The sequence below is a fragment of the Oenanthe melanoleuca genome, chromosome 7 (assembly GCF_029582105.1).
Source record: "Oenanthe melanoleuca isolate GR-GAL-2019-014 chromosome 7, OMel1.0, whole genome shotgun sequence".
In the NCBI taxonomy this organism is placed as follows: domain Eukaryota; kingdom Metazoa; phylum Chordata; class Aves; order Passeriformes; family Muscicapidae; genus Oenanthe; species Oenanthe melanoleuca.
Window position 1 is genome coordinate 18,360,389 of NC_079341.1, and position 25,235 is coordinate 18,385,623.

General features: G+C 36.9%; 1 protein-coding gene across 1 annotated transcript in view; it reads left to right on the forward strand.

Moving 5' to 3' along the window:
• Positions 1 to 98: 98 nt before the first annotated feature.
• LRP2 (LDL receptor related protein 2) overlaps positions 99 to 25,235 on the forward strand; it is a 107,223-nt gene continuing 82,086 nt past the window's right edge. Inside the window, exons 1-4 of the mRNA XM_056495832.1 lie at positions 99 to 349; positions 16,193 to 16,300; positions 18,282 to 18,404; positions 20,839 to 20,955. Of these exons, the coding sequence (XP_056351807.1) occupies positions 256 to 349; positions 16,193 to 16,300; positions 18,282 to 18,404; positions 20,839 to 20,955 (442 nt within the window). The 5' untranslated portion in view covers positions 99 to 255. The remainder of the gene's footprint in view (positions 350 to 16,192; positions 16,301 to 18,281; positions 18,405 to 20,838; positions 20,956 to 25,235) is intronic.

Here is a 25,235-nt window from a genome sequence, read left to right on the forward strand (position 1 = left end):
GGCAGCCTGTGGCTGCAGGGCCTGGAGCAGTGCCTGATTCCCTCATGCTGGTTCCGGGGCCGCCGGGTATAAAGAGCTTTATGCAATGTCTGGAGGGTGGGAGTTTATAGAAAACGCGATGTCTCAACAGGCGAACACGCCTTTCTTCTGCTACTAGCAGGATAAGAAAAAGACACCAGGCTCCTTGTGCTGCTGCTGTGCAGATCAGCACCCCGGAGTCCAGGAGCCAGCTGAAGCTGGAGCATCCCAGCCCAGATGGGACCTCACCATCGGATGGATGGAAGAGCAGCAATTGCTTGCAAACTGCTCATACTATTCACTGCATGCATAATGCAGGGCAGTTGCCAAGGTAAGAGCTATGCTTCCAGCTTTACAGCCGGAATGGGAATTGCACCGCAAGGAGCACATCCCTTCTCAGAGGATTTTTATAAAAAAACGACCAAAGTTCCTGAAAGTAGAGGGTTTTTTGGATAGCTAGGGGAGACAGTTGGCTCTTTCCAGGAGTCATTTGATGAAGTCGGTTTCTGTTGTGGAAAAATGAGTAGCGCCTTAAAAAGCACTGCAAGCACCACCGACTCTTTAACTTCACTTCATTTTGGTTTTAAATTATCCTAGGATGCTTCCTTTGATTGTTTTTCTGGTTTGTATAAGCTTTTTTTTTTTTTCATAGTTGTGTAAGATAGCAGCACACAAATGTGGCTAGATTTTGAGGGACATCTCAGACTTTGCAACTCCATGGTCTAAATTCATGGTTTTGCAGAAATGCAAGCAGGCAGGTTTTTCTGTGAGTCTTGATTACTGGCTGTGAATAAGGCCAAAAAAAAAAAAAAAAAAAAAAAATCACCCCAAACTTTTTGCATTTTTTCTTTGCGGTCTTTGTGCCTTTCTTGCTACTGAAATACGGGTGGTTTTGCAGAGCAGAGTTCACCTGCATTCCAAGAGCTGATTGGTGACCAGTAAAATTGTGCCTAGAGTTGTTTCTGCTGAGGAGTGCACAGGCTGCAGCACTTGCACGTAGACAGGTCGGGCCGGGGGCTGGGGGTTATGCATGGACATGCTTGTGTACGTGTGGTATATGCAGTCATTTTCAGAAGGCTCTAAGAAAGAAACAGATGCTTAGTCTGGAGCACAATAAGCTCCCCTCAGTCGGTCTCAGACGCAGATTTGAAGTTGAGAGAGGGAGAACTTTTTCTCGGGGCTTTACTGTTGCTAGGCGACCTGGAGGAGCATGTGACTGGCCGGGCAGGCTGAGTGCCGCTCCTCCGGTGCTAATCTGCTGCTAGCGATGGGGCAGCCGTGTGCCCGAGTCCTCCCGCCGGCTGTGCCTGCAGCCCATCTTCCTGCCTTCCCCTTCCTCACGCTCTTTAATTGCCTTGCGTTGCAAATCAAGCCTGTCTTGTTGGAGCAAGAGTGGCTGAAGTGCATTTCCTCCGCCCCACGTATTGACCTGCAGTCCTGCTGGTTCTGTGTGTCTGTGTATTACGTGTGGGTTCAAATTGTTAATCTGCTTTCTTTGCTCAACTCTTAGTTTAAGCTCCTTAGACAGAATCAACTAAGTAATTATACAGCAACTGCTGCTCGCAGCTCCCACTTATGAACAGGGAAATAAGAGATAGCTAATGTGCTGGAGACCTGCAAAAACTCCAGCCAAAGAGGTCACACTGGGCAGAACTAATCCTATGCACTATTATTTTACATTGGATAGAATGGAACCTGCAGTGCAGATCAAAAATTTATTTTTTTGTTCTACAGCTGCTTGAGGCTGTCCAGATCGTACCTGATAAATGACATGATAGAATAAGCAGAGACAGGCTTTGAACTAGTATCCATAAGTAGTAGAAGTACAGAAATTTTTTGCTTTCATGGTGTTCCTCCCCCTCTTTCTCCCATTCTCCCCTCCCCCCTTCCTCCACAGTGGAATAACTGTGGAAATCAAACAGTATAATTTTAGTAATGGGTGACTGATACTAGATAAAAAATACCTGGATATTAGTTTTGCCTGCACTGTGATTATGATAGTGAAATATTTGGTAACCTTAAGTTACAGCTCCTTAAGTGATAAGATCATGTCAGACACTTATTTTAAAAAGAAAATTTGGAGAACCATGAAAGCAATCCCAAGCCTTAGAAGGAAAATAGTGAAAATCTATTATCTTGCCTAATCCTCAGTATTTCCAAAGGTGCTTCACTGATGTTTTCTGAGATTTTGGTTGGCAATATGTGAGCGTCAGTATAAGATGGTTGTTTCTAGAATAATTTCCCCAAATCTCTTGCTTAAATGACTGTACTCTTTGTCAATTTGCCTAATTCTAGTTTTACTGAGAGTATACATAGTGCTCATAAATGGAATAAAAATGATGTGTTTTATAATTGCCACCAGCACAGGACCTGTTTCTCCAACCTTTACTTTATAGGTCTTCATGCCTGTGGTGTAATTGTTGTCAGAAAAAAATGTAACTGCCATCTAAAAAGTAGTTAAGTGAAGGTAGTGTCAAGCAGAAGCATCATGGGACTAATGCTCATGTTTATTTTGAGGGATGTCAAAGTGCTTCACACTCAGTTCAAAAACTAGAAGCAATGGATGGATGTTAGTTCACATAATTTGATTTGTATACTGAATCTCTGCAATGATAAATCATCAGCTTGATACATCCCAGGTAAATATGACTAAAATTTGTTACCATTATGAGGTCTCTATTAGTCTGAGGATGAAGGCTATTCTAAGAATGAATGCATAGGTTGTGATAAGATATACCAGAAATCAAAATGAACATTTGCATGAGGTGTGGCAAGCCATTAAGAAATAAGTATGGTAAGACCAAGTAGAGAAGAGGTACTGCAGTGCTTTCTGGAAGTCATGGAGAAAGATGCTTTTCCGTAAGATATTGTAGTAGTTCAATCTCCAAATTAATAATTCAGTGTTTTTTAGACATTTTGTTCACTCAAAACTTTAATTTGTCTGTAAGATGATGTACAGTGACATTGCTACAGGCAACAGGTCAGAGTCACTATCCATACTTCCTTGTACAGCACTGCACACTTTTAAATAACAGAGAAACCTCTCTGTAAGATTCTACCTCTGGTAAGATGTAGAGTTTGAAGACTTGAGTGACCGGGGACTGAGGATTTGGAAGTAATAAGAAAGGAAAAAGGATGGCAAGAAATATGAATATACCAATGCAATTCTGACATACATTTTACTGGGTTTTGTGCATTTCACTGTTCATAATCCTGTGCTAGTACAATTTTCTTGGTTTCTCTTGGAGATGTACTCACACAAAATCAAGAGCAAAAATTGCACTGAGTGTCCATCTGCCTGTTCTAAGCTGGTTTACTTCTTGAGGCCTGACAATTTAGAAGTATCCGTCAGTGAAATGCATTAGTCTTTTCACATTTTAATGAGTTTTTCTGTGCATTAACAGGGATTTGGGGCTTTTTTTTCTTGTTCTTTTTAATGAATAGCCCACTTCTAGAATATCTCTTGAATTTTCTTAATAATTCACTCTTTTTCTGTATTCTGTGCAGTAAAGCATATCAGGTATTTGCAAAGTAATCAACTAAAGCAAAGAATGGGTCAAACCCCAGAATTTTAGTTAAATATTGAAAGCACTTATTGGATGACACTTGGTTAGATTTAGGTTCTTTGCCAAATGCTAGAATTACAGTAAATAATTAAGCTAGAGGAGTGAAGACAAACAGAGGCAGAGCATCCAAGGAGATTTCAACTAAGATAAATGTGTGATGTGTGTGATGCTTCTATTTCCCTGTAAGACAAACCAAAACCTTCTTTCATAAATTGAGCTGATTGGAAATTTGAGCAATGAAATCCTACTTTAATCCAGATTTACTTGCCATGTGTTTTGCAGGAAATAGCAAAGATTCATTTGGGGGAAAGGTAGGCTGCAATGAAATTGCAGCCTTTTAATTCTTTTCCTTTTGGGCTTCGTGGGTTGACATGAAATCACTTGTGCTCTTTGGAGCCTTTCCCCTCTATGTGCCTTCTTGCACTCTTCTCATTCTTTAACACTGAACCTGAAGGTTCTTCTAGATCTGAATACTCTTGTTTTTATTTGGGCAGTAAGCAGGCACATTATAGATGTAGTTTATTTTATCTCTGTTATTGGATCTATTCAGTCTTCTGCAATACTTACTTTTAGATCTGAGTGGTTGTGATAATTTTTCAGATAGAAAAAATAGATATGTAACTTGAATCACTCTGTACTATCACTTTTTTAAGTGGAAGTTATATCTTTGTAGAGCTTTCAGAGCTCTACTTTAAAACATACTCAAACCATGTAGTACTTTGGATGTTTCAAAGGAAGTTACACTTTCTAGAAGTTGTCATTGTTGAAAAACATTAAAGGGCCATTCTAACTAAGAATCTGCAGGTTGGCATCTGTTTAAAGAGTAGTGGATGTATTTATTCCACTTTGTCTAATTAGTGGTGATAGTCCTAGTTTGTCAGTTTCTTTTTAATAGTTTATACTGAATGTGGCAGATAAAAGAGCTGGTTTTTCAATTATTAAAAATGAAAGTTTATATAATTTGTTAATAATATGCTATTCTTAAAAATACCTTGAACTTTTTCTGGATGAAAGAATAACAAGGTTTCTTCTGAGTCATCCCAGCCTATTTCCTTTAATTTCAAAGAAATTACCCTGAGTTGTACTGAACTAAGACAGAAAAATTGATTCAGTGAAGAGTAAACATCTCTTTAAATAGCTTTTAATTGTTTGAGCTCCATCTTTAAGTCCATTTTGTTATGATAATGTTAATTTTTTTAGCAGCTTTTTTTCTCCCTTGACAGAGTACACTTATAAAACAGTTGAAAAAAATTTTGTTTAATGAGTAAGCATAGAATTGTTAAATGAAATGGATAGCCTTTAGTATATTCCTTAAGCTTTTACTGTTGGTTTCAGGGGTTTTAATGTTTTCTTTGTTTTGCAATGCTTAAAGTGGATTAGAGATCAAACGATCACTGTTACAAGTTTTGTTTTGGATTAGCGAAACAACATATAAAAGTTGACTGAAATGGTTCTATTTCTATGACCTGTTCTATTTTATTGCCTTTGTTTTACCATCAAGAAGCCAGATCTTCAGCAAAAGGGCACTGTTTACAGCAGCAGTATGTCTGCCCAATTATTTTCCTGCACAGCTAGGTCATGATACTACACCCTGCTGAGTCAAGTCAGAGAATGGGGAATTGGGATTACCTTTTATGGGGATTGCAGGGTTATGCTTTTATGGACCAAGAAGGCTGGGGCTTTAGTTGTGTTCTGTGGTGTCTTAAAAAAAAAAAAAAAAATTAAAAAAAGAAGGCATAGCCCACAAAGATATCCCAGGAACTGATACATTCAGTGATGTATTTAGAATCTAGGTAATGGTTTTTATCTTCAGAAACCATGGTGCACGTTATCAACTCAAATAAATATACCATAGAAAGTTCAGTTTACTTTGAGGAAGTATGAGGTCTGCAGAACTGGAATACAGACATATATGAATAACCCTTCCCAGATTTGTCCTAAACAAGGAAATCTACCATGTAAAGTTCATATAATTCAGTATCCATTTTGATCTGATCAAGCCCTTATCATACCTTGTCATCTAAGGGTACAGTTTCATGAGAAGTGATGAGCCCTATGAACAGCTAGTTCACTGCTCCTGAGAGCAGGATGCTCACATTCATCTTCTCTTTTCCAATGTCCCATGCCCGTGTTGCTGACAACCTTGGGTTGTTGGTACCTTTGTGCCACTGCTCATTGGACCTTCTCTGAGATGCTTTCACTTAGAAACCTGTGGGAAAAATAAACCAAACCTATGCAATTATGGCCTAGGGATTTTAAGCAGCATGCAGAAAGAAAGGCGTGGTAGTTACTGGAATTCAGAAAAGAAAGGGAACCTTGGCATCATGTACAAGGAGAGATGTTGGAAAGAGGGTGAGAAAGAGACACTCCATTTTCCTATGGTAAATCAGTCTGGCCATGCAACCACTGTCTATTGCTAAAAACCTAACTGTGCTGGTAACAAGAGTGGTCCCATCAGGGCTAGAATGAACAAGGGTTAGGGCTGCTGGAAACACTTTTGTAAAGTTGTTTTGAGTAAACAGATGGCTTGACTTGAATGGGGCTCCTCACATAATCACTTTTGAGCAGGGTAGTAGGGCTGTTCTCAACCTGCAATGTAATAAGTGCATTGGATGATAACCAAGTGCATTGAGTCTTGCTGCAGTTCTTGTTGGCCTTCTACCTGTATTAATAAAAATTACTCTTACTGCTGCAAGGTCTAACAATTTTTAAAACCATTTCGTGTGAAACAAACTTCAGTTGGTCTGAAATGAGTGACAAAATCTGTGATGTCTTCCATAAGAGTATTTGAGCTGTGTTTGTTAGCTCTGCAGTTATTAATTTTCTGTATGAAGTCAGTCACAGAATGTGCTTTAAAGCTTCACTGAAAGTGGGTGCACAACTTTTTAATTCTTGGCCTATGTAATTTTTCTAATAGGAGTTAAGAACTCTCAGAGACTTAAGTCCTGTAAGACAGTAGAGGAAGGGAGAGGCCCAAATAATCACCCTGTTAAAGGAAAAAAATCTAGTCTTTAAGCAGCCTGTGTGGAGATACTGGCTCTCTGGACAGCAATATAACAGGTGTGGTTGCAATCTTATCCTAGCAGACAGAAAGACTGATGGAAAAGTATTGCTGTGAGGAGGAGATTACAAGTTAAAAGTTGCAGACCTGTAGGCAAATGCCTGCAGTCCTCTGAGCAATGTGATTTGTATGATGTGTGTTACCGTTGAGATTCCTGGGAGACAGTGCATGCCTTTCCTGGAGTTTTTTGTGCTTGCTTCTGTATGCAAGGACATAGGGTGCAATATGTGTATACTTTTCTGTTTCCAAGCACGTAGCAAGTATAGGGCTTAAGCAGCTATACCAGCTAGAGAAGTTCTTCCGTACTATTAACATCTGTCTCTGGAATATGCTTAGAGTAGTTAGCAAAATTAATTTAAAGAATTATTTAAAATATTATGCCCAGCAGCCAGTAATGAAGGGAATTCACAGCAGAATCAAGCATCCTTAAAAAGTCAAAATGGGTGAGTAAATCTGGGAGTTATAGAGTTTGGATGCTTAGGGAAATTATAGGTAAAATGCTTCCATTGGGGTTGACTGAAAGAATAATGTTTCAGGATAAGATTGTATTTCTTGTATTTATCTTCTTCTTATGAATTCAAGGACTGTCTTTTCAATGTGGCACACTCATAAATATTACTATTTGTGTAAAAGAATTTCTTGATTTTTTTTTTTAATCAAAAACTAGAAAGAAAATAAGTTGCACTTAGAAACAAAACAGCCAAAGGATTATTTAATTCGTATTGTTTGTTTTCAGGTCCTTTAAGAGCAAACTGCGTTTTGTGTGAGCACATCAGTCAGCATTGTTGTTCCAGTTCAGGTGATCCTGGCAGGAGGTGTGGAACTAGGTGATCTTTAAGGTCCCTTCAAACCCAAGGCGTTCTATGATTTTATGATCTGTCATTTACTCAGGCCTGCCTTGACATATGGAATTTCAGGAGGCTTGATAAGGAGTGACCAGCCATTAGCTGCTAACTGAAACAGAGTCACTACCGAATTAGGGGGAAGGGTGACGTGTCAATGTATCCAAAGGAATATATGTACTTCCCAAAGCCTTGGGCAGTTGTAAGTAGCATTAGAACGCCTATCTAGGCATATGGCATGTGTTCTATCTATTCTGTACTGACACTTCCATTCTGCTTTTTTAGCCATGTTCCCACACGTTTAGTTTGCAATGAGTAACTGTTGCAATTTTTGAAATTTGTGCAAAATTACTAGTGCCCTGTGAAGCTTTGGGGCACAGCTTAAATTCGTTGGTGGTTTTTTTTCTTATTTTTAAATCTAGAGTCCTGCTGGCATCATGCTAAAGAATTTTGTTGTGAGTATGGGTTCTGTGGTGGGAAGACAGAAATAGCTTTCATTTCATGTGGTTATCATGTTTATTATCTGTAAGGGAATGTGGTTTATTTTTTGCATGGCAGGTTTCATTTTTATTTAATAACTTGTAATATCAAATTATAGCAAGGTTTATAATTTGACAGTTACATGTTGCATAGCCATTTTCATTCTAGCAACGATACAGTAAAGAAATACAACAATTACACAATTTCACTGTCACAAACTGCCCAGGAAGCTTCTTACTGAAGCGGGTTCCTAGTGCTACAATGACTCATCAGCTTTCAGGAAAGCATGACAGAATTGAATGCAGATCATCATCTCAGCATGGGGTCTAATTTTGAAAAAATAACCCTGCACATTGGTTGGAAAATTTATTTTCAAAACAATAAAAGCTTTCTAAGAGTGTTGTTTTATCATCTGCTGCTGCATATCTGACTTTCTCAGTGATATTTACTGTACGTGTTCTCTCTAAGTTGTTTAAGCACTTTTCTCCCCCCACCCCCCCGACTTTCCACGCACTGTATAGTTGTAAATACTTCCTAGTCTTAAAGATTTTCCTCTTTGGTCATACTCCCCCCCACCTTCTGTTACCCAATTGTTATTCTGCAGCAGCCGTGGGGCCATTAGCAAGGTTCATTCCTATGAAAATGCTTGGGATGCTTCCTTCTGTGAGTAACTGAGGCTGTCTTTATTTCTATGGTGTTTGCATGTTCTTCTTCCTCTTTATGTCATATGGTCAATTAGAACAGATTTTTGCATACTTAATGTGCCATTCATGAAAAAGAAGCAACTAAGTTTTAGGAGAGTTGGGATGTGTATGCTTCCCTAGAGATTCACAGTGTTTGCTTCACTTCCCCAGCTAACACAATCACAACTGATTTATGTGGATTAAGACACCTAATGTCAAGACAACTGGTTGGGGTTACCCAATTGAAGGCAGAACATATTCTTCACATGTAGTGTCTGAAACATATTTTTATATTGAGAAGGCTAATCTTCCAGCAGTACTGCAAGTACTGGTTCTCTTGAATTTGGCCATACAGATAATAATTTTACTAAATTCTCTAAGGAGTACAAATAGTTTTTGTTAGTGTCCTCCTTGAAAGTACTTTTTATACAGTTTAGATTAAAGAAGGTGTCCCAGAAAAATTAATGGCTTACCCTCAGTTATCACTGAAGTACAAGAAATTTGTCAGTGACTTAAATGAAAGAGGGAACCTGGTCTGTTCAATTTAAAGAATATTTACTTTATCAGTAGAAAGGGATATCACCTCCTGTCTATTAGAATTAGTCCTTGCTTAAAAGGATTATTTCTTATTTCTGCCTTGTTAGAGGACTAAAAAGATAGGAAAAGTTTATTTATTGCTTTAAAAAAGTGAGTTAAAGCAAGATTATAAAGTAACCTAATTTTTATTATTTTTTTTTCTAGTACTGTCTGATGAAAAAGATACATAGTAGGGATATGTACTGTTTGTGAGCATGTATGATAATACACTGTCATGGTTTTAAATTTAGAAGGTTTTTACATTTAGGATGAATGTAAATAATTTTAAAAGATTGAGTATTTTTTTTTCCCCCAGAATAATTGGTTTGAAAGTGGTAATGTGGAAACCATTGCTATTTTGTTTGGAATACCAGAACCTTAAGAAAAAAAAATTAAAACTGAGATTTTTGGTTTTTTTCCCTAGGAGATCCATATGTAGTATATTAAAAAAAAAAAAAAAAAAAAAAAAAAAAAAAAAGAGAGAGAGAGAGAATTTATTCTTTCTATTGGTTCAGGCTTAAACTTGAAAAAAATAAAATTGAATAGATTTGTTAAGAACTAATTATAAATAATTTCCATTTTTATCAGGCTGTTTGCATTTGCTGCTTTTTCAATTAATAAAACTGAAGTAAGGTAGAGGAGATGAGGATTATGAATATCTTTAATGTTGCTAGGGAACATTTACAGTGTCATTCCTTTGAACTTGTTGTCTGCAGGAGACCTGAACCCTTTTTTCTTTACAGGAAAGCTTTCCTGCTTACTTTCAGTAGATTAAAAGACTGAATTTCTTTAATTCTTGGATTTATGTTGTGGCATTAGCAGAAATTAATCTATAGTCCTTTTATAACTGTATTAACTGAAAACTAATAGTTTAACATTGAATACAATGATTTTAGGTATTTTTATCAAAGATTTTGCATGTGAGCATTATTAAAATGATATTTGATGCTTTAGTTTTAACAGTTGCTTTAGTTGACAAATATCTGTATGCGCAAGTACATTGAGACATAAAGTATAGAATATAATGTAGATTTTGCTGGGGTTTTTTCCTGCTTGGCAAGTAAAGGCAAACCATAAAAATATGCTGATGCTGCAGGGAAACACAGTATTTCTAAGTCCATAATGAAGGACTATATTTTCACTTTTGTTATTGAATTTTAAAGTGCTTTTTTAAAAAAACTCAGTGTGTAAAATTTTCAAATGTAGGTATTGGATCTTACCTGTCAGGGTAGAAATTGTTTATTACAGTTTCTGATATCCATCATTGTGCTGAACACAGAATGTGGTTCACTCAAAAATAAGTCCAGCTGGTACTGGTGAAGAACCAGATCTTTTGCTTCAAGTTCAGTCCTTTATCATTTCTACCACTGCCACCTGCCTCCCACCCCCAAATAATGAGACATGCGCCTTGTTTCTTGTACTGTCTAATAAACATACCAGCAAAACAGAGTGGGCCTCTCGTGTATTGCTACTATTTTGAGTGCTAATAGATTAAAAATAGAATAGGAGTATGTGTTGGTGAAAGGAAGAACAGACCCAATTGAACTCTTGACATCGGTGCACCCCTGGGAGTTCAAGAGCTGTTGTCTTCATGCTGCAAAGTATCCAGGGCATGGCCCTTTTTGTTACACGATTTTACCATGCAGGGCACAAGGAGTTCTTGATCAGCTGCTGAGTTTCTAGATGCTATTTTATTAATAATAATCTTGTCATATGTAATTGGATGATAATTCAGCAAAAGAAATCCTGCATTTCCCTTTTAACTGTATATCTGGCACTTCATTTTTTGCATCAGATTGTCCCTTGACTAGTCTTCTGTCTGCCTATCAATCTGTCTATAAAGGTCTTGCAGTCACATGAATTTGTACTGTCTTTTTGTTGATATTGTCAGCAAAAATTATTCCTTTAATCTAATTTAGAGATATGTATGTACAAAATATGTTTTGTGTTGTAAGTGTTTGAAAATTGCAGGTAAATCTTTTACTGCTTTGTGTAAGACCTATAGATGTTTGTGTGGTCTGTGGTTTTTTAAAATCTGAATAGTTTGCATTAAATCTAATTAAGTTTAAAGAGTGTAGAAGACTAAAGGTTGAATATCATGTTGAGATATATGAAAGCATAATTTCATCAGACTCTATTTTTCTTAACTATTAAATAATATTTGTTCATTCTCCTATTATAATTGCTAGCAGAAAATTGCTTTTCAGTACCATAGGGCATTATTTGAAAATAAGCTAAGGTTTTTCCTAAACTTTGAATTGTGCTTCTTTCTACATTAGTGAGGAGGAACAGAGAAGGAATTTCCAGAGGTTCAGCCTTCCATCCTTGAGCATTCCAAATCTTCAAGCCGTTTGACATGTAATTAGCTAGGCAAAAATCTGACATCAAACTGTATGGAACGTGATTCTTCTGGATTCTTTTACCTGCAAGGCCTCTAGAGTGGGCTGCTCTTTCTGGGGGCCAAATGGGAGAGTACCCTTTTTCGGAAGCCAGAAAGGGAGAAAAATGATCTTGTCACTTATTTTTCTATTTGTAAATTTTGTGTGGCAAAGATTGGCCATGCACAGTCTGTTTGCACTTGTTGAAATACTGAAGATGTATTACAAATGTAACTGTTCAGCTGAAAAAAAATATTGCCTTGAAGAATATTACTCTTTTAGATGCAAATAAATCTGTTGAGAGTGTTGATTCCTGAAGTGTAAAGTAATTGCAGCAGTGTAAGTTTGATTTCTGAGTGGACAGTTTGAGAGTGGTACAATCTACTCTGGGCTTAATACATTCCTCATTACTTTAAATTCTTCATTCACACTTATATGCTAAAGAAATGCTAGCAGTTCTCAAAGACATCATGAGCACAAGGAAGAAATAACGAATGAGAGGTTTTGGCCTATTCTCTGTAGTCAGAATGAGCAGTCATGGCCCTTAATCTGTGGATGACAAATGTAATTCAAAAGATGTGTAGTCAGAGTTAAAAGTATGAGGGACTTCAAGGTTAAATAAAGGCAGCTAGAAAATGTATGAAGAGAATACAAAGGACTGAAACTGCTCAGGGAGGAACTGCAAGGAGTCAAAAGTAATGCAGAGGGGTGAAGAGTAAGGCTTAAGGCTGTTTTGGTTCTATTATAAGCCATACATAGCATTCTGATTTTAAAACAAAAGGATTGAATTTTAGCTTTAATTCTGAAACTAAATGTTTCTACACAAAGTGAAGCCCAGTGGAGGTTGGGAGGGTGTAGTGGTGCCTTCCTGTTGAAGGTGGTAGCCCTGTGGGTTAAAGCATTGTGCTGTGAAATGCTATTAACTTCTCTCTCTTCTGCTGGAATTCTCTATGACTTAATGTGACATTGAGTAACATTCATTAGTGATGTGATTGTTGACTACCATTCTCTAGTGGCAGTGGGGTTTGTCTTTAGCAGTGGTCTACCATAGGGTACTTCATTCATATGCAGGCAACAATTGGTGCAGAAAAATAAGGTGAGCAGTGGTAGATGATGCAGTTATTTTTAATAAATTAAAAGTGAAAAAAGGTATTTAGTTTAGTTAGTAATGTGTTCAGTCTTTCCTCTGATAAAATCACTATGTTGTTCTATTCCAGTGGAAAATGACTACCTGACAATCTTTCTGCAAGTAGCTTTCCCAGAGCTAGTAACATAAGCCTTCTTGTTTTACCTGGGCAAATTTCTGAATCTGAAACATCCACTGATTCTCTTACAAGAGAATCCCAGACACAGAGAAAAATATAAATTCAAGTAACCAATTTAGCATGAATCCCCAAGATAGTAATTATAACAAGAAGTTTAGAAATAGTGCATTGGTCTACATTTTTCCAGTGGTGTTTCTGATCTTTACTGTGCAATTTCAGTATTACACTGGTTTATATTAAAGGCAATAAAATATATTTGTTATTTCTTTGGTGTTTTCCTGAATATTGAGCATCTGCAACAGATTTTACCTTTCAAAATTATTTTTGTTAGTGCACAGAGATTTTTCTTTATGTATATATGTTCTGATGTGATTCCTAAGGTCTGCCATGCATTTTTTAGCCTGTATTTTAGCAGTGCTTTAATCACAGTCAGAAGACTGAAACTGAATTGTAGTAACAGTGGAGCAACACCAAAAATTCAGTAATTTCTGAAATTTGAACTTTCAAAAGTCACCCAAATTCTGTTTTATTAGCAAATTCTAAGCATGAAAATGAAGACTGATTACTTTATTACTTGCTTTTAAGCTCAATGGTTATTTCAGTGTTTGTCAGAATAAATCTGAATTTCTATGGAAATTATCTCATTAGTGTTATTTTTTGTAATATCTGACTGAATAATGAGCTACTTTACCATTTATATAAAAACCACAAAAATTCATTGAAACAAAAACCTTCCGTAAAATTACTGATGACTAATTCTTCAGTGACTTGAGGCTTCAAATAACATAAAGAAACAAGTGAATACCCCTTGTTTTCTGACAGTCCCTACTCTAGCTGAAACCCAGGTGCTGCAGGCTCACATTGCATAGAATATACCAAATCTGATTATTGCTGATATGGTTATTTTTCTGTCATTCTGGTTATTTCTCCTGGGTATTTGTAGCAGTAACTTCCTAATCATGTATTTTTTCCCCTGATTACTTTCTCCTTTATCAAAATTAGAATTGTTTTTGCTCACAGATGAAGCACAAGCTTTTTAGAACCTTTGTGAGAAGTGCCCTTGAGACTGCATATCGCTTTTGCTTCTTTCATATTACTGATTTTCAAAGATTGTTTTTTAAAAATTAATTTACATAATTATCTGCTAGGTAATTTTCATTGTTCTAAAGATAATAAAAGTCAGTGACAATTGAAGTACTAGCTTTTCATAATATTTGTAGGTGTTTCAGAGCTAGGTGACCTAGGTGTAGGTGTTATAGAGAGTAGCAGAACTGTGTGACTTGCAGGTTTTCTGTTAACATTGTTACCATTTCTGGTACTGTACAAAAACTGCTGTGTTTATACTGCTTTTACAAAGGTTTATCAGTGTTATCACCTCATTTTAATCACTGTAAGGGTATGTTTAACTCTAAGACCTTAATACAAGATAGGCAAAATAAATTATTGTCGTACATAGTGTTTGAAAGTTTTTAGCTAGTTATTATTTAGAAATAATATACAAGTTGCTCATATTGCTTGTGTATAAGTATGTTTCATTAAAAACCCTGATCATGTGGATGCAGATTTGATTCTATGTTGTAAATTATTTTTTAAGTGACTATGAATATTTTTGATAGCCATAAAATACTAAATGTACAAGAAGATTAAGTAATTGTTTTGCATAGTAATTGCAATTGATAAATGGTGGCTTATATGTTGAGCTTTAACTGCTAATCTCATACAAAAATGTTGCTTTGTAGGGCAGAATTCAGGGAGAGGGCCTGGGATTCCAGAGTGAACTTGTACATTCCTTCAGGGCATTTTTGCAAGGGAGGTTGTTGTGTTTTAAAGGTAGTTGATAAGAGACCTGCACCACCAACCCCAGACCTGCACCACCAACCACCATCATGCATTAGTCTATAGAAGGTATTTGGGTGAACATACTCCTGTACCACTCTGTACCACCATTTATCCAAGTGAAATTTTTGACCATTTGCAGGATACATTATAAATCAGGGTGTCACTACCAGACAATCAGATTTGAACATTCCTTGCATAAAGTAGCTTGCCTATATCCCTGAGGAATACATCACTTAACTGTGTTTATGTGACAGTGTTGATATGCCTGGTTTTACATGAAAGTTAGGTAGTGTGTTATTTATGTAATCATGAATTCACAAAATAGGTGGTGGTGCTTTATGTATACTGAAGTTATCTTCTCTGGACAAATCATTCCGAATAATTGAAACATGTAATTTTATTATATGGTTATTAATTAAATCAGGAAACAGGGGTTTTTTTTCAGAATTGGACTTTGCTACTACCTCAAGTTTTTTCAGTGTACCCCTCTCTGGGGTACTGACAATAGATTAACATGAAACAGAGCTCTGTTGAACCTAATTATATTGTAGCTCATTGTTTTGAGGATCAATAAAACTGTTGCCTCCCTTTTTATGAGTTGTAGTTGCAACGAAAGGCCATAAAGAGTACCTTTTCTCTTTCCTACAGAGATTTCATTAGTTGACTCTAATAAAGGCCTGATCCAGCTGCATTTACACCTAGGAATGAATGCTTCTTTATCAGGTCTTAATCTTCAGTAGATCAAGCAGGAGCAAATGACAGCAGGATAGCTTTTGATCAGCCATAAATGTCTGAAAGCTTAATTTCTTTTAAAATTATTTGCCATTCAAATCTTGACTCAAGACATGCTTTCCTGTACTTCAGAGGAAATATTTTAAGTATGAGGGCATTATTAAAAAGTAAAACAAAACTGAAATCTTTCTGTACTTTCAACCAGTTACCACTGGTTTCCACATCAGCTAAGGGGATTATTATTGTATGTTTTTAAATCCTCATACACTTAGAAGAGCACTAATATTTAACATGTTTGGCCCTTAGATATAATGTGGAAAATTATGCCCTAGCTTTATTTAAAGTCTATGCTTCTTGGGAATTTAAAATTGATACATTCCTGCTAAATAGGTTTCTGTCGTGTCTGTACTCTGAGACTTGTTTGAATTATTTTTTCCTTTTTTATAACTATTTTTGTTTTGTTTGTATAATATACAAATGATAAAATTATTGGAATTTTCTAGCAATTTATTTGGAGATGTTCTGTAATACTTGAAGATGGTTCTTTGCTTTTTTTGTTTGTTTGACTGGGTATATAGAGCTCTTTTAGATATATATTGTTAAATATTTTTGTAGTGTCTTTTGTATTATGTTTTGTATTATTTTCTCTTGGTGCTGCAAGGCAGTGGATAAACTAGAGCTCTGGATGAATTTGGCTGTCTGTTTTGATGTGTTTGTACTGCTAAGCTGCGAGCTGCTCTGTTTTACCCCAGGATGTGAGCGGGGGCAGTTCCGCTGTGGCAATGGCCGCTGTATTCCTGCAGACTGGAGGTGCGATGGGGCCAGAGACTGCTCGGATGATACGGATGAAGCTGGCTGCCGTAAGTGAGACAAATACAGAGCAACTCCCTTGTAATATAACAAATTAGGAGATTCCTATGTGCTCAGCTGTACCTATGGTACAAGAATGAATGCTGAATTGGGAAAAAACTACTAGTTGTCATCAGATACTGCAGAATCTATTTGAGTCATATTCCATGAGCTCATTTGGCTTTGGCACACAGAAAATCAAATCGTGCTCAGCTTCTAACATGACTAACCTTTTCTTAAAAATCTGACGGTCCAGTAATGCAGTTTCATATTATGACTAATGTTCTAAGGAGATGTAGAAATGTATTCTATTACTGTATAATCCTGAATATTGGATGTATATACAGCTACCACCAGCATAGTTTGTGAAAAATCTTTTACCGGACAAACTGGACAGTTAACTGTACCTACTGTGCCCAAAGCGGAGTCATGCTTAGTTGTCCAGAGTTGATTGTGCTGTGTTAGCATCTCAGGGACAACAATTTTATTCATATGGATGGTAATATCTGTGCACAAAGATTGTCTCAAGCTGAATGGAAAAGTTGTGAAAATGTAGAATTTCCCTCCACAGTTTATTTTCAGGAACTTGCCTGTATTTTAACTTCTCAGTTCTAGTGTTCTTTGAGTCTTGTGTGTTGGTGCAATTATCTGCCAGTTACAGATTAGGCCAATTTTTGCCCATCAGCTGATAAGGGATTGAGACTAATTTATATCTGTTCTCTTTACACTGTTATTATTTCTTTGCTGCTTGACCCACCTGATAATTGGAAGTCATTGACATGGCTTGGCAGTCTGACTTATTGCTTAGCACTTTAGCTGCAAAAGAAACTAGTGTAGTCCTGGGCAAAGAATGCCTTTAAACTGGTAAAACAAAATGGTATTGTCCCACAGCAATAATGAAAATTAAACTCTATTAAAAAAAAAAAATAAATTAAAAAACAGGATGTTAACGTGCTATGGGTAGTGATGCATGGGTGCCCAGCAAGATTGTTTGAAACTGGTCTGAGGTTAAATTCATACTAAAAGATTACTTTTTGGTTCTTGAAGCGGGACTTAAAAAAGTATGCATGAAGTATATGCCTGTAGTGTGTGATCAATTTTATCCCTTTAATTAGTTCACTACTGATGTTATTTTATACTTTTCAACTCTAAATCTGCAAATTGTTTTTTTCTTCCTTGACAATTTGGTTAAATTGATAGTTGTGCTTGCATATCATCCCATGAGCACAAGGTGTTTCAAGTTGACCTTCTATTTCTGCTAAAATACAATCCTGGGAACAGAGATGGTCAAGACCAGAGTCCTGTTTACTGGACTGTATTGTACTAGGGTTTCTTTCAGGAGTATTAACTAGGGATGGAGTAAGCTGTGACCCAGTTTCAAACATTAATTTTGATCTTTCTCTTTGATGGTTCCCTGTTTGTCTATTTGAAGAGTACAGAGTGGAGCAGGAACAACATTAGCTTGTTCTGATCTGACCTTCACTTTTGCCTCATGAATTCACAGGGAAGAATCATGAGCTTGTGTTGAGATATCATGTTCTTACCAGGGATAAAGCAACTGAGGTGGAGCGAGAGCAATTGAACAGACCCCTGTGAGACTGGGGAAAGTAGTGTGACTATATATATATATATATATGTATACAAAAGTGAAAAAAAGAGCCCTGCCAGAGGGCAGTTCAGGATATGAAAAGTGTTTGGGGTCTCCGTTCTAGAGGAGCTTGTGTCTCCAAGGAGGATATAAGGCTGAAGAGTCTATGCAGGAACTTACAAAGCTGAATTTTGCCTTTGAGCATCTTTTTGTGGGTCCACTTTTCCATCTGTGGTCTGTCTGTTTTTTTTTTTGATCTGTTAAATGCTTCGTGTGTTTTATGGAAGTTACAATTCATTGACACTTGGACCTTAGAACTTCTTTTCCCTTATGCAATTATTTTCTTTGAAAGTGCTTTTGCAGATGTCTGTGAAATGACAATTTTTTTTCATTGCTTACATTAGCACAACCTACTTGTGAGGGAAATCAGTTTCAGTGTCAGACTGATGGGGAATGTATTCCACAGTCATGGGTTTGTGATGATGAGGAGGATTGTGAAGATGGCTCAGATGAACATCAACAGTGTCGTAAGTATTTTAACTTCCAGTGTTATACCAGCTTTGTGAAATAATGTAATTCACATAGCAGCACATTGAGAACAGATAGAAACAAGCCCTCTGTAAATGCAGAAGTCTCTCTAAAGTATTTCTAGAAATAAAGTAATCTGAAGTAGATAAAATACAGAAAATACGTCTAAAAAGATCTTTCCAGGTCTTCAAATCTGAAAATTGCTTATGTTTCTTTTAATTAAAAAGAGAAAAATATAAATTATAAAGTGTATGCTAGTTTTATACTTGATAAAAAATTTAGTAATTTCAGAAATGGTGAAATATGCATATTACGGTATCTACTGTATTCATTGGTTAACAAAATTCACAGTGGCATCTCAGAACTATATGTAACAAAACAATTCTTTCTAGACAACTTTGAAATTTATTTGTATATAAAAGAGGGGGAATTATCAGTAATCAGAAAACATTCTTGTATGATTTTCAGCAGTGCTATTTAGGAGCATTATTATTTAACTAATATATTTAATAAATATATTATTTAATTAATAGAATTAACAGAGCCATTATTTCTCACACTTAGAGAGGAGAAATATCTATGATCTTGGTGTCTGGTGGGAGTCTAATCTTTCATTATCATTTGGTCAGCTTAAACTTAGAACATAATTCTAATAAGTATTTAGCTTTAAACATGCTAAACAGTGTATTACTTATGTCTGAATTGCTGTTTTCAAGTAAAGTGTTTAGTGTTCTCTGTGCAGTTTAGATCAAGAAAATAATTTAAAAGCCTAACTGCCACAGCCATAGGGTTTGCTCTTGTCTTAGTACTGACATAGAATATGTTACTCTGGCTTAGAATTTCATGACTAAGCATTTGAAGGGCTCTAAGTACATGCCACAGTGGTGAGCAGTGAACTGGGGTGATTGCTGCACCAAGTTACATTCTCTGCATTGTTGCAAGAGACAAGAGAACAACTGTAGCATTCTGAGGGATGGTTTTTCTGCCATTTCTAGTATTTAAAGTTACTCTAAGTGATGAAGATAAGATTAATTAATTTTAATTTTTATAGTGTGTATAATTTTTTGATAACTTCTTTGAACTGAACAGCTCTGGAGCTACTCACCAACTCCTGGGGAGGTTAAAATGTTTATTTTGGAAGGATTTTGCTTCTTCCAGACTTGGTTTTTGCTTTTGTATCTTGATTCCATCTTAATCCATTGAGGATGGAAAATTTTGAATGATAGAAAATTACTTTTTGCTCCCCACTTCCTCTGAGAAGGTGTCAGCACATCTGCTGGTTATGTTTTAACTGTAGATACAAAATGCAAAATCAACAACAGCTCTGAGTTTGACTTTGAACTGGGTCACTGTAACATTGTTCACCATGTACTGGTTAATCATGAGTGTCTATCTGCACAGTGGCACTGTGCTGCTGCCATTTTTGAGTCACCTCCTGGTATCTGTCCTTTTTGTTCTAAAGGGTCTTATTATCTCAGTGTTTGGGAAAGCTGGAGGAGATTTTCCTCCTTGAAATATTAAAAATTTTTCTTGGGAAAACTGGCTGACAGCTCTGGAAGTCACACAGTCACACAGAAATTTGTTTCACTTTACTGGCTGGCTCTGGTTTTTCCTCGTGAGGCTGATATCCCAGTAGCTGATCTTATTTTGGGAACAGCTGACAGAAGAAGGCATAGAGAGCCCCTGTAGAGCAGCAGATGACAAGATGCCAATGTATAGACTGGGATGATGTTGAGATACAACATAAGTTTGAAAGAAACGAATGTGCTGATGGCAGAGGGAAGGAAAAGTTAGTAGGAAGCTTGTCCTTCATCCATATCTTTACAGATTTGTTAGTTTACCTAAGAACTGAAAGTGTAGTTTAGCTGTAGTGGGATAAAAGTGAACAGTTTTATGTGGTTTCTTTTTCCTGACAGCTGTCAAGAGGAGAGACATAATCATTCTCAATTCTCTATTAGTTACATATGCAAACTATTCCTGACTGTTGAGACCCTGGCTGTATTAGAAAGCAGTGCCTTACCTCCAGCTCTGCTGTGTTTACATTGTGACATTCCAGTTGACTGAATAACTTACAATTACTGACATATTTTGACCCAGTAAATAAAATAAGAGAAAACTTTAAATAAGGTGGAATTGGTAATTTAATATTTTAGGCAGAATAATTATAGGGAGGTACTTTTTAACCTAGAGGTAAATTCTTCAGTGGAGAAAAGCAGTGACCTTGCAGACTACAGGAGCCCTCGCAGAGCTATGCTGTCAGCTCTGTGCTTGTCAAGTGTTCTTTCATCCCTTTGAGTACACGAGATATAGGGGGAGAAAGTGTTTTACTGATATTTATGAGAAACATGAAGTAGTTAAAGAGGAAGTAAGATATTTTTCCTCATTAAGAGCCTTGGTTGATAGGGAGGATGATTGTGTGCCTGTTTGTTGCAGCGGGGAGGACGTGCTCGAGCCAGCAGTTCACGTGCTCCAATGGACAGTGCATCCCGGGCACGTACTGGTGCGATCGAGTGCAGGACTGCACTGACGGAACGGACGAAAGAGCCTGCTGTGAGTCTTAATCCTGGCACGAGATCTGGTTTCATCTCATCTCTCTGTGCCATTTTAATACATTTGTAAGATTAAAGGGCTTGTTGATAGACAGGATGACCACAATATGCTTTTTGTTACAAGAGTTTCATTTCAGATTCTTCTGTGTATTAGAGCTGATGTTCTGATACAGATCTGTTACCACGGAACTGAAGTGCAGACTGCCACCACAGGATCAAGTCATATTATTTCTCATTGTCTGAAAGAGACTTAATATTGCACTGTAAAAAGGCAACCATGTGTAATTGTCTTATGGCTTTGGGACACTCAGAGCTAACTTTACTGAAGTTTTTAATGTTGCTTTTGCATACTCCCTATGAAATCAGTAGTAGTTATAGCCTGTACAGAAAAGCAAAATTTGACTCCAAATGACTTATTTAAGGAGATTTGATCCCTTCAAAAGTATTTTATTCTAAACTGTAGCTGCCTGTTGAGATGATTTAGTTGTACTGTATTCAGATGAGTTGTTTATATTGTGCCAATAAAATGCAGATGGACAAGTAGTTTTTTTCGCTCTAACTTCCTCAGAGTTGCGGGCTGCCTGTCTGGTGACAGTCTTCCTAAATTCTGGCCTAGGTTGAATACTGATGGAAAGGAAAGCTGGCCACAGAATAAAGGCCATGTCTTTCATGATTTTGTTTAATACCTACACAAGAGTGTGTAACAGGTATGTCTGTTCATTGTTAGTTTTAAGGAAAAGTTGCACACATCCTGAGTGACATCTAACATGCAAGCTGCTATTCCAGCTATTAGAACATAGTGTGCCTTTGGGGAACAAACATAACTGTAAACTTCATTTAGAACCAGACCAAGAGATGGGGAAAGAGGCTGAGGTAGTAATGGATGGACAAAGAAGCAAGAAATGAAATTTTGTTTTTGGCTGTGCTTAGGGGAAGAAAGGACATATGCTGTGTAAAGGAAGACTATGTGGTCATCCAACTTCTAATGTGGTCACAAGTGGCTAAAATTGTCCTTATGTAGAATGAAAGGGGATTTAGGACTATATGACACTCTGGAATAAAATGTTGTTAAATCATCCATCTTGGAATTTTTCGTGTGAAAGACCCACAGCCACTTCTGAAGTCACCAATACAAATGGCTAAAGGCCAAGATCCAAGGTACTCTATCTCATTGCTGGAAGAATATCTTCTGTAGATTGACATTTTTTTTCTCTTAAAGTTTAGAGTAAGAAATGAAGTAAGTTGGTAACTTAATTTAGCAATACACATTAAAAAATCCTGAAGAAAAGATGTCTGTTTTTAAAATATATTATCAGTGAATTAAAGAACTGGAACTGCTGAGCATCTCTGAGAAACCTGTGAGTAGTCATTGAATACAGTGTGAAATAGCCAGGTGCCATGGTTTGATTGTTATAATGCAGTAAATTTGTGTCAGTCTGGGAGTGGAGTCCTAAGGATGATACTTAAAATTCTTTCTTCAAACTAGAAGCTGCTGTGATGTTTGAAAATTGAAGTACACATTTTATTTCATGTTTAGCATTCTCAGCTAGGTAAATTAAAAAGGCAATGAGGAAAGGTCTCTCTAGATACATTAACAGTAGCACTCCACTGCTGTGGGGGAAAGGCAGTCATTGCTGCATCAGCAAATAGGCCCCATGACTGTTGTGGGGGCAGCACATTTAGCCCCAAGGAGAGGGACTGCCTCCTATCATTCAACAGCCTCTACTCTGGTTTATTAGAGTATGTGTTGACAGTCCCTCTGAGACAGAAGAATGACTGTGACTTGGAGCCTTGAAAGTAGGTTGGACTAGTTTAAAGAAATGTGACAGCGCTGAAGACAAGAATCCAAGAATGTAATGACAAGATTCTTGAGGAAGGATGGTTAATTTTATTGCCTTTTTGTCTTTGCAAGACTTGGAACTTTCAACAGAAGCCATAAAATAAAATTTACAGTTTGGTGATTTATGATTAACTGTATAGTGCAGATTAGTGTAAGTGATTTTTGGAGCAGATTCTAAGACTTTCTTTGAATGTTCATTTTTTCCCAGCATTTAGTGTCTTTCCTTTTCCACATTATCATTATCTAAACAAATGTAAGAGGAATAGTACTATTTTGGCCTTTTCCTTTTTCACTAAATTCCTCTTATTTAATTTGAACTAAAAGTTTTCATAAATAAAAATGAAACACCCATGAACAACACAAGAATAAAGCTATTTATAATTGATTCTGGTGTTTCATGGAGCATAAAAAAAAATTGCAAACTTAGGTCTCTTCACTTATGCTTTGCAATCACTTATCTGTCTGGAAACAGATTTATATTGTAGGGAAGAAAAAATTTTATTCTTGAATAAGTTACATTATTTAAGAAAGTAGTCAAATACAAAATGTGAGTCTGCATTAAACATGTAAAAAAGAGAACAAAGGAGTTTTGAGCCTTAGTCCATTTTATTGCTAATGGGATTAACAGCAAGGGAAAACTACCCATGCAGAGGCTAAGATAAACATCAGAACAATGCTTCAGCTACAGGTCATACAATTAGTGCACTGAAGCTGTTTTGATTTCATAAAATTATGGCTTTTAAATTTTTATATGCATCTGTCAGGCTGTTTTCTAACTTTTTTAAAATAGTCAGCAGCTAGCAAATACTTTAATTTTAAAAATTTAGAAACATAGAATGAAATGACAGACTATTTGGGGTAGAAAATGCTTTTTGGGAGTAGGCAGCCAATACTGGTATAATTGTTCTGTTATTACATACTTTACTTCTTGCACTTAAGATAGAATTCTCTGTCATGCCTCAGCTTCATAGTTGAAAAATGAAAATCCCAGCCATGTCCATTTTGCTTTGCTGTGGCAGAATAACCTTTCTGGATACTGCTCTGAGCACTATGCTGAGGCTGTGAGGGAGAAAGGGGCAGTACTTTAAAGATATATTGTTCAAAGCTAGTGGGCCTAGTGTGGGCCAAGATACACTGGCTTTTTATTCTAATATTGGTGTTGAGTTGCTGCCATAGGTCAGCTGCCTAACTGAATTCCTGCCTCTTGTTTGCTATGCTAAATAGCTGTTGTGGTCAGGAAGTGGGCAGCCAGTTCTGGGATTAATTTGTGGAGTCCAGGGTGAAAATGAACAAAGATCAAGAACTGAAGAGATCCTAAGGGGTGCAGTCCAAGAAAGAAGAGAAAGGCCATAGTCAGAGACTAATATTCTGGATTTTGGACAAATTACATGTAGCAGCTATAGGACAAGGGAGAAGTTCAGGCTGAAGGAAGTATCTCCACCAGGAGGAGTTTGGGACAGGGAGGTAGTGAAACTGGAGCAATCTAAGGCAGGCAGCCAAGGGCTGGAATCTCAGGGATGAAAATCTGCACTTAAGGCCCGGAATGAGGGTCCGGTCTGTCTGCCAGCTCTGAAATCATCTCTGCTATGAACACGGCCTGATATCATGTAGCTCATAGGACTTTTGGGCTTGGAGAAGTCTCCCTCCTGGGTGTCTCTGGTAGTCTGTGAGCTGTCTGGGCAGTGCTTTAACCACTGTGAGGTGGTGACTCATGGCAGTGAATCAAACAGTTTTAATTAACTTTATTTTGTAAAATGTTTTCACATATTGCAGTAAAAGACACTTGTTAGTACGATATTGCCTTTTTCCTTTTCCTTTTATTTCTACTCCTTGTAGCATGGGCTAGGGTTATGCAAGCTTATACTGCTGTGTTGACAGAAATCAGCTTGTGCTGAATCAAATACTAGTTGCAACTATTTCCTGTTGCTGTTTTCTATGGGTTTATTTCCAGTTTGCAGAACAGGAATGTTAGGTAGAGCCCAAAATAATGTAGGTTTAGCAATTCCTGTGACATAGGTTTCAAACATCTTCCGTGTGTTTTTTGAAAGGTGCTATTTAAATATGTTTGCAACTGTTGCCCCAAAACAGTTACAAGGAGCAAGGTGCTTCGTCTGTCATTTGTGCTGGTGCTTGCTAGTTATTTATATTTTGCAACTGAAGTGTTGGCATGCATCAGGAGACAGATTGTGTAGACGTATTTTGGCTAAGAAAATGCCTGAGGGGAGCAGAGAGGAAGAAAAGCTCCCTTTCTTCCTGAGCATTGGAATGAACATAGGTGAAGAACATTCCCCCAACTTTCATAAAGCTCATACTATCTTCTAGGAATTGTCATGACTAGGGAAACATTTCTTCTTTTGAGTTTTCTGTAAAATTAGCCACAGGTTGTGGGAGGAGATGGTAAAGGAAACAGTATTTATGTTGGAGGCTATTTACCATCCAAA